The sequence below is a fragment of the Primulina huaijiensis genome, chromosome 5 (assembly GCF_012295235.1).
Source record: "Primulina huaijiensis isolate GDHJ02 chromosome 5, ASM1229523v2, whole genome shotgun sequence".
NCBI lineage: Eukaryota > Viridiplantae > Streptophyta > Magnoliopsida > Lamiales > Gesneriaceae > Primulina > Primulina huaijiensis.
Genome location: NC_133310.1, coordinates 18,712,637 through 18,728,694, shown reverse-complemented (window position 1 = coordinate 18,728,694; position 16,058 = coordinate 18,712,637). Strand labels below are relative to the sequence as shown.

Sequence of the window (16,058 nt, the reverse complement as noted above, 5' to 3'; positions counted from 1 at the left end):
ACAATTTACCACCCACTCGACCCAAACTTAAAATTTAAAGCACAATCTTGTCCACTCCACCCACTCACCACCCCCTCGACCCAAAATTAAAAATTCAACTCAAACACATTACATATTAATAAAATCAAATCGATAGCCTTTAAATTCAAACAAATTACATTTAATTCAATCTTATCTTCTGCCAAATTCTCCAATGTCTTTAAATTAAAACAAATTACATATCATTCAATCCTATCTTCTACCAAATTCTCCAACCGATGGAAATCTGTTTTGTTTTTTTCTTCCACGTCTTCTTTTGATCACAGGTGGCAGTACTAACAAATCATCGAGTGGCCACTCGTTCTGATTCAGAACAGGATAAATTGGCTCAGCATAAGCTAAAGACCATATCATAACAGAATAATACTCTGAGCACAAGGAATAAAAATTGACATCACAAAAGTAACTCGCTGCAATTGCATGAGAACATGGAATCTTGTCAATATCAAATTCTCTACAGGTACATTTTTTGGATTCCAAATCCACAATTTCACTGTTTGTAGCACTTCGAACATCGAACTCAAGACGGCCTAGCTCATAAACTTGATATCCCCGACCAATATTAAACCTTTCGCGCACAATCGATTCAACGGTTGGAGTGAAATTTGTTGTTGATGCGACGGATGCATTTCGATACCTTGAAAACCAAGATGTAGTCAATGTCTGCAAAGAATTTAGTAGTGCAATGATTGGAAGTTGTCTTTCTTCACGCAATCTTGCATTTATTGATTCAACACCATTTGTTGTCATAATGTTATACCGAGATCTTGGGCTATATGCTCGAGTCCACCGATCAAATGAATCACTTTCATCCAAAAACTTTGCAGCATCAGGATATATTTTCTTAAACTTTTCGTACTCTAAGTCAAAGTCGGTTTGCTTGTAAAGTTTTGCTAACCGCATAAACATTTCGGTACAACCCTTCTTTTTGCAACGAATTTTCATATTTTGTGACAAGTGCCATATACAATGACCATGATGTGCATTTTTGTAAACTGCCGCAACTGCAGCAATGATGCCCGGATGTCTGTCTGAGATAATCACCAACTCTTCCTCATCAACCACTACTTCCAAGAGCTTCGTCAAAAACCAACTCCATGAAGCAATGGATTCTACATCAACAACGGCCCAAGCCAAAGGATATTGATGAAAATCTCCATCTTGTGCTGAGGCCACAAGTAAAGTACCGTCGTACTTTCCTTTCAACCATGTACCATCAATAGATACCACTTTTCTCATGCATCTATATCCTCTTGCACATGCGCCATATGCTAAAAACAAATATTTGAATCTATTATGCTCATCTACTACTAAATCTATGATACTACCAGGGTTCATTCTCTCAACCATTTTCAAATATGAAGGTAGAAGACCAAAACTTCTTTCAGGATCACCTCTGAAGATATCATGAGCAAGTTGTTTGCCTTTCAAGGCTTTGTAATAGGTAATCTCAACCCCCTTGTTCCGCATCATTGTCATGATAGATTTTGGTTGAGGTGTTTTCTGTTGTCCTCCAAAGTTCTCTACCAACATATCACAAACAACAGATGAGCTGGCTTGTCGATGTCTTCTACGCATTCCAGTCAAGTCACAATTGTGTGTGTTGCAGTATGTACGAATCACAAAATCTGTTGAGTTCTCGTGTTTTGAAGTCCAAATTCTCCAACTGCAACCTTTATTCACACAACGAACCGAATAGATATTTCGAGAAGATTTGACACTTTCAAACTCAAAAGACGAGCCCAAAGCAATTTTGGATAGCACTTTCTTTATTTCGGTCTTGCTTGAAAATCTTTGACCAATAAATAAGCTTGAACCATCGGTAAATGAATATGTATCATTGTTAGCTTGAACATGAGTGTCAGTATCATGAGCTACACTGATGTGGTGGATGTTGACATCATTATCATCCACATGCACTACATCTATATCCTCCCCATCATTTTCTGTGTTTCTCACATCATTCTCTTCCATATTTTCAGTTGAAGTATTTATATCTTCTAATACATCATTATTGATACAATCGTCATTTGAGACAAAAGTTCTATCAAAATAATGATCATACAGATTTATTTCATCATCGACACGCTCATCATCCAAATGAGTCATATTTAAATCCGGTGACATGATATTTTCACTTTCAACGATATCAAGAGAAACAACATTGAGTTCAAATTCGACATGAAGAACCGGTCTTTCTTTTGCACATCCAAAATATAAGTATGCTTTCAAATCATTATCATCTTCGATATAAATTGGACGAATATTGCAATGCTTCACATCAGGAAGATAACTTAATTTCAATTTTTGTGTGTCAACTAGATTCATAATTCTGTATATCTCACTTTCTATATATTCCAGAGAACAAATATCAGAATCCAAAGGAATCGCTGCCCACTTACCACTCGGCCATGAACACCATTTAAATATATCTTCTTTAATTTCCCATTCGCCATTGTACTCAACGAAAATAACGGTTGGCATAACCTACAAAATATAGATGAGAATATTATATTACAGACAATATTATTTATTTAAAAAAATATACTATATGAAAATGATGAGTGTTTAGGTGCTACAAATCACTCTACCCATCAATTGCAACATATACACATTACTCGACCCATGAATTTATACACATTACTCGACCCATGAATTGCTCTACCCACACATCACTCAACCAACACATAACTCCACCCACACACGAGTGTGTGCACCTCTACCCACTCTTCACTTTCCACACCACATGTGGGTCGAGGTGCACAAAACTCGACCCACTGTAGGTCGAGTGGGTCGAGGTGTGTGCACCTCGCGACCCACACTGCATGATCTCGACCCACACCCACATGTGGGTCGAGAGATGACGCTCACCAACACACACCCGATCATCGTGCTCGACCCACACTATCACACTCCATCCATCTGCTCAACCCACACAACGTAGTACTCACATTAACATGTGTGCACCTCGACCCACATAATACAATATTAATATTAATAGTATATATATAATATAGCATGCACACCTCGACTCACAGAAACAACCTGTGAGCACACCTCGACCCACAGCTGCACCTCGACCCACAGTGGGTCGAGACACCTCGACCCACGCGAGACAATAGCCAGAACTAGAAATCTCTACTCACACTCCACTATCCAGACCTAGCACATACGATCATACTCGACTCACACTCCATCCACCTTCTCGACCCACACAATAATAAACATGTTCCTCGACTGTAAATACTCACACTAACTCCACTCACAAAAATTCAAAAAAAAAAATCAGAACTAAACTGAAACAAATATAGCAATACAGAGCATTCGAGTATATACTAACTTCTCTACAAATCTTCAAATTTTCAAATGATTTTTGATTATTTTGTCGTGAAGAACACAGAAATAACGAAAATAAATGAAAACTCAAATCGGGGAGAGATATATCAACTAAAAAAAATATTTTTAAAAAAAGTAAAATCTAACTAACTAATTAATGACCTAATAAATTAACTCACCTAACTAACAGCAGTCAACTCCCTTATTTCGATTTAAAAAAGTCAAAATCCCTTTTATTTAATTAAATTTAAAATGAGTCGTATATTTTTTATTGTCCCACTTCAGCTAGGGCTCATCGGAATTCGAAATTTGTGATTCAATATTTGGTCGGAACTTGGTTTGTCATTTGAAGTCCGCCTTAGTACCTAAGGCAAAAAAGGAAAAAGAAAAAAAAAAGACACCTACCCATGCATCTCAAACATAATTCCTTCGAACATATTAAAATCGGTGGAGGGGTTTAGATGGTGGTAAATAAACACATTTCACAATTTTTCTTTCTTCGAGCAAATATGATCTCAACTAGTATTAGCAGTCGAAATCAAATCTCGATATTTTAAGTTGAGTAGAAAACTAAAGAATCAGTGCAAAAAAAGTCCTGCATAACTTAGTAAACCCAATGAAATCAATAGATCACGATCAGTAGATAGATAAGAAAAAAATATTGCAGCTGAAAGTAAAAAACACGTGAATAATTTATGGAAGATCGAATGATAAATCCCTTCTACGTTTCTCCTTCTTTTGTTTCCAAATATATTCTACTAAAACACTTTGAAAATTACAATAGTTTGCGAATACACACTTCAATATGACTTACAACTTCTTGACTTAAATTTTTAGTATCAATTTTTCACAAACTTAGAAATAATTCTGCATATAAAGATTATTTTTGTCAGTCACAAAAACTCACGCAAAATTCAACGTAAAAATGATACATTTGTGAGCAATAGTCAGCACATACAATCTTTGAAATAGATCTGATATAACTTTATGTGTGTGCATGTAAATTTTCAACAAAGCTTGTAAATCTCATATAGAATAAGTAAAAGATCATAAAGAGAATATCTAGAGAGTTTGTTGAATCTTGAGATTGTTTTTTATAGATAATTTGCAACATCGAGATTGAACGATTATAATCCAGTCATACCAAGGTCATAACAGAAATAATGCTAAATGACACTTGTCAGACATTTTATTTCAAAAATAGTATGGTGCAATAAATGTCTGGAACACTGACATCAAACGATCATAATGTTTTTGTCTTCTATACTCTGAACATTCTATAATACTCGGATTTGCTTATTATATGTTTTCACCGTTTAAGGAAACAAATCAGAGACGATGACTGACAAAACGATCAAGTAGACAGTTGAAATATTAGATAAATCAGTAACAACTGCATTTTCTTAATTCGATAGACCCTTAATAATTTAGAAAAGATATTCTCAAATATACGCAATGATCTTCTACAATGTGGTGTGCTGAATTTTCTAATTTGCTGAATTTTAATACTTTTGTATTTTTAAGACTTAAGACATATCATCAAAACTTATAAATACTCTACACAAAGAACATATGAATGAGCTTACTGTAACACTTCGACGGACCCAATTTTTACAAGTTCAAAATGTCATTAAGAAACAAAATCGACCCAATTTTTACAAGTTCAAAATGTCATTAAAAAACAAAATCATGTATATAATTGGACGAAATTATGTATGACAATTTAATTATGAAATGAGTAAATACGGCGTTGGCAATTAACATTTTATTTCGTAACTATATCACTTTCTAAAAAGTTAGTAAGAGGTTGTAAATTAAAATGATAATGATCACAATAATATATAAACATAAATCAATATTTTAGTAAAAAAATTAGAATAAGTAATATCTCTAAATAAATACTTATAAAAAATAAGGAAACATACAAGTTATTAATCACATGAATGTAATAATAATTTTGATAGCTTTAGATAATTGAATAAAAAAATAATATAATATTTAATGTATAAAAACAAAGATGCTTGAGTTAAATAAAATATGCAAAAAATAATAAAATCTTGAGAAAATGCCGAGGGTAAAAAAATGTGAGCCATTTGAGACCCATTTCCGTATGTAATGAGAAACATCCTGAATTGGGAAGACAAAAACTTATGTGAGACGATTTCACGGATCGTATTTTGTAAGACGGATCTCTTATTTGGGTTATCCGTGAAAAAATAGTACTTTTTATGCTAAGAGTAATATTTTTTATTGTAAATATCGGTAGAGTTGACCCGTCTCACAGATAAAGATTCGTGAGACCGTCTCACACAAGACCTACTCAATTGAGAAAACAAGTAACCGAACTATCTACTCAATTAATTCAAAAACCACAACCCATAATTTTACTGAGAGCCTCAAAGCCTATTAAAAAATATTCTCCATTCACACGCAAAAACCATCTCCGACAAAATTCAGTTAGCTATTTCATCTTTTTCCTAGAACACTGCAGTAGCAACAAATACAGACAGGAGTTCTCTACAGAGTGAAAAGAATTACAATTATTAGCTACTCAGCTTCCAATATTATATATCCACCTTATACAACAAAAATTAAACAAAACTAAAGACACGGAGCTCGTCGAGGAGAATATCTCAAGTTTCATTAACCATATTAATGTCGATCACCGCAATGGGGGCAAGAGAAATAGCTTTTGTTCAATGAAGCAGAACACCACCACACAAAGGCTTTCATTTTCAGGATCCACCTGTTTCTTCAAGGGAACTTGGCTCCCTGACATATATCTAACGTCTCCAGAAACGACTGTGCTGCTTTTGCTCTTGCATCCTCCTGAACATAAGACAAATATATGTCGAAATATTATCAGCAGTTCACCAGTTGTGAATATAACAAAGGTATGCGACAAAGATTGATCGTTGAGAAATAATTTTACACACTGTATACCAAATATTACACACATTCAGACGAAAGATAATTTTACCTATCCTTAAAAAAAGAGAGAACGTATAAATATTATAGAAAACAGAATAAGATCGTAGGATTGAACAAGGCAACATTCTCCTTATAATAACACGCATAACGAAAAAACAAACCTTTGATACTCTTTGGAACGTTCCATGAACTCACTGGCAATATCACGCCCTTCATATGAGGCTAGAACAGTTCGAATATCAGCTGGTCTGTGTTTAGCAACATCTGCACTCAAACAATGCTCCCTGTTTATTTCAAGCAATAAAGACTGGAATAAAACTCCCCAAAGATAATGTAGAATCTGTGAGTTTCATTGTGAGAGGAATTCTTACATTCAAGGAATGGAATAAGATCTAAAAGCACGGCGTCGTCTGCTTCGCCTTGCCACTCTTTTATTGGAACACAGTTTTCACGCTGAAGACAACTCTCTAAGGCATGACCACTAATGTATAGAACTTTTGCAGGATCCCTGTTAAGCATTGAAAGGTCCTGCAGCAGGAATTGCTCATAATTATTTAAAAAAACAAAACAAAAAATTAGCATAGAAAAAAGAAGAAAAAGTTTGAAAACAGAAAAAAAAAAGAAGCAATGGATAAGAATATTCCCGAAATTCAATGTGAATGTATCTACCCTAAAGTGCTTTCCATCTTTGTATCTCGTTGCACCCCTTGAAAGCCTATAGCGAATACAGTGCTTCGGATCCAATCTTTCGACAACAGGATCAACATACTGAAATGACCAGATAGGTGCATTAAAAACTAAGAGAAACCAAGAAAATAACAAATAAAATGGGGAAATTGTTTCCACATCAACATATCTTACACATAAACGCTTACCATACTTAGCTCGTCAGAATATACTACAATTTCATAAAACTGAGCTAAATGCTCCAAAAAAGCATCTACTCCAGGCCTTTTGAATGTTCTCCACCCCCGGTCGCGCTTCAGAGGAAAAAAAATAACGAATCATAATATCAACTTAGTTACATCTAAATCTGAACAACGAAAAAGATAAAACTCATGAAATCAACCTTCACAGGAAGAGAAACTAAACGAGAGGGAAAATGTAGACTGTTAAGATTGAGTGTGAGGGCAGAAATCAAGCATATTCGACACGGAAGAAAGAAAAAAACACACCTTCCAGTCGGAAAAAATTAATGTTTTGTTCAGATCAAGAACAAGGGTAAAAACATGTTGCTCCAAAGGATGCAAATCTGGCAGGAGCTTGTCAGATGTTGGTTCAGTAAAACCCTGTAATGAAGCAATAAAATGTGTTCCAAGGAGGAATAAATGATGATAAATTAAGGAACTACATTTTTTAAAATTGTGAAAATGCTATTAGTTGTTTACCCGAACGTGTTCTTCGGTTAACCGCCTGAGGTCAAGGTATATGTCAACTAACTTGGCAGGTACTGTAATATTTAACACGAACGAAGCATCACGAAAAAACAGACAAGATCATAAAAGCTGAATTCCAAGATGAACTCATACGGAAAACAAATAGCGATAAACAAATTTAGATTTTTTGTCTTACAGAAAATGTGGAGAGAAACGAAAACAATATGGATAATAGAACTTCACCTGTCACTGCAGCAGCTCGTGCATAAGATTGAAATTTCTGCAGAAATCATTTTGTAATTTGTTAACTCTACTTCTTTGGTGATTATAATTTCAAATACTACATCCGAAACAAAGTATAAGCCTCCAAAGATGAAACATATTAAGAAGCTCACACAATTAGACATCTAGGTCAACTATCTTTAATTAAAAAATAGCTCCTCACATCATTTAATAGCTTTCCAACTAAAACAACTGCTTCAAAATAATCAGAAATGATAGGTAACAATGGCAAGTAATTCTACATCATGGGAACGGAGTCAATGTACAGAAGCATAAAGTATAAGAATGCTGTTAGACGCACGTCATAAGTAGATGCATCTTCCCCAACAGTAAAAAAATTTGCAGCGTCACGAAAGGCCTTTGTCTTCTGATCAACCTCATCCAATGAGAATGCTGCATACAATGCCAACTTATATTTGATAAATACTTACATCAAAATCAAACAAAGACATTCTATGATATAGCCCAGCAGTTTAAAAATAAAATCAGAAGCAGTTCACACTCCAAACCAAGACCATAATCGATACGCCTATGAAAATTCAATAGACAAGGTGGCAACGGAGCTTGACTAAGAGTTTTTTTTCATTTTATTATTTCTAATTTATAAGCAAGCGTTACGGAAAAACAGAAAAAGGAAGGAAAAACAAGGCACACTAGTAGCATCACAGACGCAAAGAATCAGGTAACCCAGGCATCCAACTTTATTTAGTCAATATTATGTATGAACCAAGAAGATAACATGAGCAGCACCTCCCGGGGAAAAAGGTAACACAAGAAAATAATGTCAATTAACATCTATTCAGAAAGCAAACAGTTCATAAACAAGTGGTCATTCATTTCACTGAGTATTGCCCCTTGACACTTCAATTGGAAGTTAGGATTTTGCTGCATGAGATACACCATCAAAGAAAGAGCTACAAAAATGTAAAACAATACAAGTGACACTAAGATACATATAAGCATCATATTGCACTACACAAGAAATCAAAAAGAATCTGACAAACACAGTTGAAAGAAAGAAAATTAGGGTCAGATCCATGAGTCAGTAAATTCAGAATTGGGAAGCAGACTTATGCAACAGCCATCTCAATACTTTGTAATCTTTTTATTTTGTAATTTACCAAAAATAAATAAATCAATTGAGAAATTCATTAATAAACAGGTCAAGAAACTTACTAAATAGCGTGCACGAAAAAAAAGAACTGTTTATCCACTAAAATGGATTGATCTACGCACCCCCTTATCCATCAAAACATTTGTGCATTCCAAATAAAAATACATAAAGACTCATAAAATAAACATATAAGCGAGTGTTTCTCCACTTAAAAACACAGATGAAAAATGCTAACTGTTCACATTCTCAATCTCAAGGCATTGTTGCACTCGGTGGAAAACCTGGTGATTATTTTCCACATCATAACAAAAAAAAGGTTAGGCTTTTCTTTTCTAATCGCCTCATTACTCGACAAAACAGTTTCCAAATAGTCAGCAATGACACATTACAAATTTGAAATCACGACATTCACATTCCAAAACGGGGAAAATCATAGTAACACTATCGCTTGAAAAGAATAGATCCATTGATCGAGTAAAAAAAACAGGATTATCACATCAATTTCATATAGCCCAGAAGTGATTTGCTGAAAGAAACGAACCATAGGTGGCATAGCTAGCAGTGGCAACGCCACCGGTAACAGCGGCAATGAGGCCGTACTTGAGAAAGCTCCAAGAATTCTTCTTATCAACTGCGACAGGAGGCGTAGTAGGAGCCTCACTCGGCGGTGGAGGAGCCTGATTGCCAATAATCGAGGATGAGATTATTGATTCTTTTGGAGGTTCTGTGCGAGCGGCCGAGGCGAATCGGCGATAATTCTTGGAAATGATCGCAGAGAGACGCGATTGGGAAGGGTTGAAGGCGTACATTATTGAAATTTATGGTGATCTAACTTAGGGTTTAGATGGGTTTTAGGGTTTTGTGCGGGGTTTTTGAGATAGAAAGAAATGGTGACTGGGGTGGGGGAGATGATTTTTGGGAGACTAAAGTGCCCTTCGGGTTTTAGTTATTGTTAGTAATTATCGATTTTGGAAATAGATTATTTTTCATCCTCTCAAAAAACAAAAGAAAATAGATTATTTCAAATTTATTAGATAATTATGTACTAATGTTCTCTACACCGACTTAGAATTATCAGATCACTTCTTTCATCCTGAAGTGATGGACAAATCATACTATTCGAGCTTTTTTCTTGTTTTTCCATAGATTTTGAGAAAGATATAATCAATAGGAGTTCATTAATCTTCTTTTCACGGCGTAAAAGTCATTTTCCTTTCCATAATTACCAGGAGATTGAATCTAATCGTAAGAAGAATACTTGATATAAATAACTCGTTTCTTGGTCTTTGACCCCTCAGTCACTATGAATGCCCCCAATCAATGTAATGTAATATGTCTATTTATTTATCTCTTTTTTGTCTGCACGTGTTGTGTGCGAAGTACGTGTATAATTGATTTTTTTTTTCTCGTTATAAAAAATTCGAAATTACATTTTAAAAATTAAAAATCAAATTTAAATTTTTATTAGTTTGTTTGAAATATTATATGTGAAACCGATAAAGGAAATTGAAAGAAACCTATGGGAACGAGGGAAAAAGACAAAAACTTGTGTGAGACGGTCTCACGAGTCGTATTTTGTGAGACGAATCTCTTATTCGGGTCATCTATGAAAAAAGTATTACTTTTTATACTAAGAGATTCGTGAGACCATCTAACAAGAAACCTACTCGAAAAAAACCGAGAGCTGCATGCAATTAACAGAGGAATTAAATGGAGAGGATGTGCAAATTTTCAGAAAGTTCATATCATTAAAAATGTATGGCAAATATATAGATAGGGTAAATTTGAAAAAAAAAATGGTATATAATTGTAACAAAATAATTAATATCTAATATTCGACTTTAATAATGGTAATAGATATAATTTATGAGCATGTCAATTGTGCGCTTATAATAATAAATAATATTTTATTTACGAATGACTCAAATAAAAGATTTGTCTCACAAAATTGACGTGTGATACTGTCATACAAAAAAAATTGCGTTTGATAAATATGTCTCAATTTTCCTTCTTTGTTTTACTTTATATTCACTTGTCACCTTAAATCAATATTTGAGATTGGAGAATCAACTAACCGCTGCTATCCATGCAACATAAAATAAAGAAAAAAAAAGGGTTAAAAGTTTAAAAAAAAAAAATTCGATTGTCCGAATATTTGATAACTCAATTGTTCGACAAACAATTAAACAATTTAAGAAAATTGCCAACGTGATATGGGATGTCCTTTTTCTCTTTTGCTAGAGTTGCTTATTCATTAGATTTTTTTATCTAGAAAGCAATGTAGTGAAATGTGAATTTTGGGTTTTGTTTTTTTTGTTTGTTTTTTTTTTAAATATACAAAATATTATTATATTACATCAAAGATAATATATACTATATTATTAAGTGTAAGATCATTAGAGTAACTACTCAGAGAACACCAAAATATTTATTTCCATAATTACTCTTCTTATCCTACTAAAACATTATCAAATCACCTCATGAAAAAAATCTAAACAAAACTTCATTTTTAAATCGAACAACTCTTCTAAAGTGAAAATAATTTCGTGTTGATTGTTTAGTATTATTTGATCAAATTAAAAATAATAATAATTCATACAACATGTGTACATCTTTTGCTAGTTATAAGAGAAGACGTGTGACTCTTTTTATCATTGCAGATGTGGAAAAACATCTCTAACAAGAGAATGAGCAACACGTTTTGTTGATACAAAGACACAACGACACAATGATGTATCCCTAACAAAATTCTACACTCTTCTATTATTAGACTTAAGTTTGAGAAAACTTATTAATCGTACGATACTTCAACTAATAGAAATGCATCAGATTCAACAATGACATGTGAAAAATCAAAGTTTTTTAGCCAATCGAGAGTTCATCTGATACTCACGGACGATAGTTGAGTTGGAATGTCTCGACGAAACACCATATATTATCACGATCACTAAAACCTCGATAATTTCAAATAATGCAATCATAAACCAAAATGAAAATAATTTTCAACATAGACACATCAATATTGCACATCAACATATTGTCCGGAAATTTTGTCAACGCATAACTCAAAGAATATTATTAATTTTTTCAAGATAAATTTTGAATTTAGTTGATAATTATATATATTTTTCGATAGAAAAACTTGATTGTTTTTAGAAAACAAAAAAAAATTATTTGAGGCATGACAGTCTAGAATCGATCATACCATTGAATTTTTTTTGGAAAAATATTACAATAGACTCGGAATTGGACGATAACAAATTAATTTGAAAGCAAAAATTTGTGTGAGACGGTCTCACAGGTCGTATTTTGTGAGACAAATATCTTATTTGAGTCATCCATAAAAAAAATATTACTTTTTATTTTGAATATTGGTAGGTTTGACCCGTTTCAGAGATAAAAAATCGTGAGACCGTTTCACAAAAGACTTACTCTAATTTGAATATCAACTAATTATCATTTTTGCTGATACCTTTAGATTTATTACATAATTTAATTTAATAATATTATTTCTGTAAATGTTTTTTTTTCCCATAAAAAAATTTAATCTCAACCTATATACTGAACCAAATCCCGCCATTTTGTTGAACAAAATCGACTGAGACGGTGTTTCGAGGTTTCATTTTTCTCCTAAATTCAAATCCCAGATGAATGCACCGTCACATTATCTGAAGCAGGATTGTGAATTTCGACGTTGATTTTAAGAAGACTTCAAAATTTATCCCATTTTTCTGATCTAGCGACTAGGGTTTGTGTTGAAAGTTGAAACGTATGAATTTGGGCGATCTCAACAAAGTATGGGAAGTCAAAACGCTGAAAAGGAAGACAAAAGAAGAAGAAGCTCGAAAGATTTTAGACAGAGTCGCGAAACAGGTTCAACCCATCATGCGTAATCACAATTGGAGAGTCAAGATACTTTCTGAATTCTGGTATCATATTTTCCTGTTTTATTGTTTTACGTAGCTAGACACAGATGCTACGGTTTGGTTATGCTTTTTCGTGTTCTTTCCCCGCGCAATTACTCTGGAAATTGAGAAACTGGAATTACAAAAATCATAAGTTATGTATCTTTTTCTATGTCAATTTAAAAGGTATCTAAAATTTTCAGCCCCAAGAATCCTGCTCTTCTGGGGTTGAATGTAGGACGTGGTATACACATAAAACTGAGGCTTAGAAGGCCAAACAGAGACGAGGAATTTATCCCTTTTCATGAAGTTCTAGATACAATGCTTCATGAGCTCTGCCACAATGTTCATGGCCCTCATAATTCTAGCTTCTACAAGCTATGGGATGACATTCGAAAGGTGAGTGATAAATTTCTCTGACTGTCTGAGATGCTATCACACATGATTATAGCCGGTTTCTTGTTTTATTCTTTTTCGTTTTAAAAGTTTTCTCGTCAATAAAATATGATGCTCGAACTTCACATCTTGATCAGACACTAACTTATTGTCTGATAATGTGATATCCACAGGAATGCGAAGATTTCATAAACAAAGGGTTAAGTGGAACAGGACAAGGATTTGATCTCCCTGGAAGGCGATTGGGTGGTTTCTCCCTTAAACCTTGTTCATCCCTTCGCCAAGCTACATTGACTGCTGCAGAAAATAGAGCCCGTCTTGGAACCTTGCTACCTTCTGGCCCCAAACAAATCGGTGGCGATAGTTCTATCATGGTTTCACTAACCCCTGTTCAAGCTGCTGCAATGGCTGCAGAAATGAGATTACGGGATAACGTCTGGTGTGGCTCGGAATTTTGTGATGATTGTGAATATGATGAAAATACCCATCCCTTGCCAAACTCTTCAGATTTACTATATTCTTCTGGAATCTCAAATGTACTCGGATATGATAGAAAAGATCAAAAGGCAGTATCACGTAAAAGAAGCCATGAATCTGATGATATTTCAGTTCTCCAGTCTGCAAGTGGGCATCTGAAATCCACTACTCCAGACTCTAACCATACAATTAAAAAGCCTTCTAGTAAGACTTGTCCAGAGGAGTGCACACCACATGCTCAATCATCTCTTGGTGATCAAAATTCTATTGTCGTGGATTTGTCTGGAGAAGCTTCAACTTCCCTATCCATGTGTAACCATGAAACATTGCATGATGAAAATTACACAATGTGGCAATGCGCAGTGTGCACTTTGTTGAACCCGGTGAGAACTGTCCTTATTTTGCAACTTTATCATTCTTATCATGTTTACAAGTTGAAATGTTCCATAAATTGATTGTAGCATGTTAGTTTGATACTAAACCTCGTAGCAAGGGAAATTTATGCTACAGCAGATCAGCTGAGTTTCTCAATGATCTATCGGACTATGTCTTTTAACTGTCAACAGTTGAAGCTCTAAATAATGATATATTCATATTATATAAAAACATGAGAAGAAATTAAAACATATGAGACATTTGGACGGTTTAATGTTGAATGGCTTTTAATCTGTCTAAATTAATTTAACAGGAATTTAATTTAAGCTAAATTAGATATGTAGTTGCCCTTGGTTTTTCCTTGAGTGATTATGGGCATTGTTTAAATTTGTTTTTAGTGTTTTTGGAGGTTTTGTTTGAAAAAATGAATTCTTTGAAAATATGTCGGGAAATGAAATTAATGCTTGGTTTCTTTTAAAAAAATCACTGTAGTGATCAAATGTGTAAATTTTTGTGTTAACTGGTTTTTTAATGACGCGTGCATAGTTAAAAATGTAAAAAATACTGTAGCGCGTTATAAATAAATATAATAATCGAATATTTTCTGGGTAACGAAAATTTGGATTTAGACAAACCCAAAAAAACATTTGGATTTAAAGTAGACAGTAGTGATTACGTTAGGAGATACAGAAACGAGCTCTTAAAAAAGGAAATGAAAGAGAGATACTAGTGGTGTTCTTGTTTGAAGATGGGAAAATGAGCTTTAAAAACAAAACTAGACATGGCCTATGTGTTTATAGTAGCTTTGGCTTTGAATAAGTTGAACTTTTGGTGCATTTGACAAGTTTTCTTCTGCAATAATACTCTATTTGCTGTTGTCTTCTCCGATGTATTTGATGAGTTGTTCTGCTGTCAATTGCAGCCTCTAGCTCCAATATGCGAGCTCTGCCGGACTCTCAGACGTGAAGATGATAGCCTGAAACACGTTGGATGGTTTTGCAAATTCTGTACCTTGGAAAATGATGTAAAGCTGGAGAAATGTGTGGCATGTGAAGCGTGGAGATATTCTTATGGTCCACCTGTAGCTTCTTCTGGGCCCAATCTTGCCACCTGAAGAGAAATTAAACTTCCCTGATTTTTTGCTGTAGTATGTTTTGGATACAAGTTTTGACATGTTCTCTTTGGTCTGTTATTTCCATCATATTAGTGTTGAATATTTCTTTATGATTCTATTTAACACATGATAGTATGTTTGGATACAAGATTTGACATGTTCTCTTTGGTGTTTTACTTTAATCATATCACTGTTGAATATTTCTTCATGATTCTATTTAGTACATGATTATGTTTTGATTTTAGATTATTTTGCTTTAACCACAAAGTATTTTATGTTTTGGTAATATTATTAAAGATCAATCCATATACCATGTGTGCATGGGCATATGTATAAAAAAGGTCTTATCTTTTGTAGTGTATATATTACCGCGTCTGTCATTGATAGTGACATTTTGTTTTATTTTTACAAAGCTCTGTTATCTATCTTAATTTAAATTCTTTTTTAATTAATTTTTTAAAAACCCCAAATAGGACCCGAAGATTTAAAAAATCTATATTATAGTATTAAGTTTGAGACATTTATAATAACTAACTTTTGATGTCATGGTCTGTTTTAATAATTATATATATTAATAAAGTGTTAAAATTTTAATGTAAGTCACATGAACTTCAGTGAATAGAGTCTTTGTTTCATAATTAATTATCAAGTTACATGTTCAATACTTGCTTATGTCTTTTTTTTTCTTTTTTTCTATTATTTTTTTAATCCAT

General features: G+C 33.7%; 2 protein-coding genes across 3 annotated transcripts; one reads left to right on the top strand and one right to left on the bottom strand.

The window, feature by feature from the left end:
• Positions 1 to 5,817: 5,817 nt before the first annotated feature.
• Positions 5,818 to 10,001, bottom strand: LOC140976803 (mitochondrial import inner membrane translocase subunit TIM50-like). 2 transcript variants are annotated; one of them, XR_012175321.1, is made up of 10 exons: positions 9,620 to 10,001; positions 8,266 to 8,357; positions 7,926 to 7,962; positions 7,695 to 7,756; positions 7,482 to 7,595; positions 7,182 to 7,286; positions 6,976 to 7,074; positions 6,678 to 6,834; positions 6,468 to 6,590; positions 5,818 to 6,204 (listed from the first exon to the last, which is right to left on the bottom strand). XR_012175321.1 is itself a non-coding variant. In XM_073441121.1 (10 exons), exons 1-10 carry the CDS (start codon positions 9,885 to 9,887, stop codon positions 6,159 to 6,161), a joined length of 1,083 nt encoding a protein of 360 aa, XP_073297222.1. In that variant the 5' UTR covers positions 9,888 to 10,000; the 3' UTR covers positions 5,818 to 6,158. The 2 variants fall into 2 exon arrangements, 1 of the variants encoding a protein (XP_073297222.1); XM_073441121.1 differs by having other exon boundaries at positions 6,468 to 6,570; positions 9,620 to 10,000.
• A 2,632-nt stretch (positions 10,002 to 12,633) lies between these two features.
• On the top strand, positions 12,634 to 15,521 carry LOC140976802 (DNA-dependent metalloprotease WSS1-like). The gene is made up of 4 exons (XM_073441120.1): positions 12,634 to 13,007; positions 13,187 to 13,382; positions 13,553 to 14,239; positions 15,154 to 15,521. The coding sequence occupies exons 1-4, from the start codon at positions 12,850 to 12,852 to the stop codon at positions 15,343 to 15,345; spliced, it is 1,233 nt and encodes a 410-aa protein (XP_073297221.1). The 5' UTR covers positions 12,634 to 12,849; the 3' UTR covers positions 15,346 to 15,521.
• Positions 15,522 to 16,058: the final 537 nt, after the last annotated feature.

Bases quoted from the DNA above. Each gene is read 5' to 3' on its own strand.
- LOC140976803 (XM_073441121.1), bottom strand. From the start codon at position 9,887: ATGTACGCCTTCAACCCTTCCCAATCGCGTCTCTCTGCGATCATTTCC. The intron at 7,757-7,925 runs GTGAAGTTCTAT...TAAATATTACAG, and splicing joins ACGAGCTGCTGCAGTGACAG to TACCTGCCAAGTTAGTTGAC. The intron at 6,571-6,677 runs GTAAGAATTCCT...GTTTGAGTGCAG, and splicing joins TCTTATTCCATTCCTTGAAT to ATGTTGCTAAACACAGACCA.
- LOC140976802 (XM_073441120.1), top strand. From the start codon at position 12,850: ATGAATTTGGGCGATCTCAACAAAGTATGGGAAGTCAAAACGCTGAAA. The intron at 13,008-13,186 runs GTATCATATTTT...TAAAATTTTCAG, and splicing joins AAGATACTTTCTGAATTCTG to CCCCAAGAATCCTGCTCTTC. The intron at 14,240-15,153 runs GTGAGAACTGTC...TGTCAATTGCAG, and splicing joins TGTGCACTTTGTTGAACCCG to CCTCTAGCTCCAATATGCGA.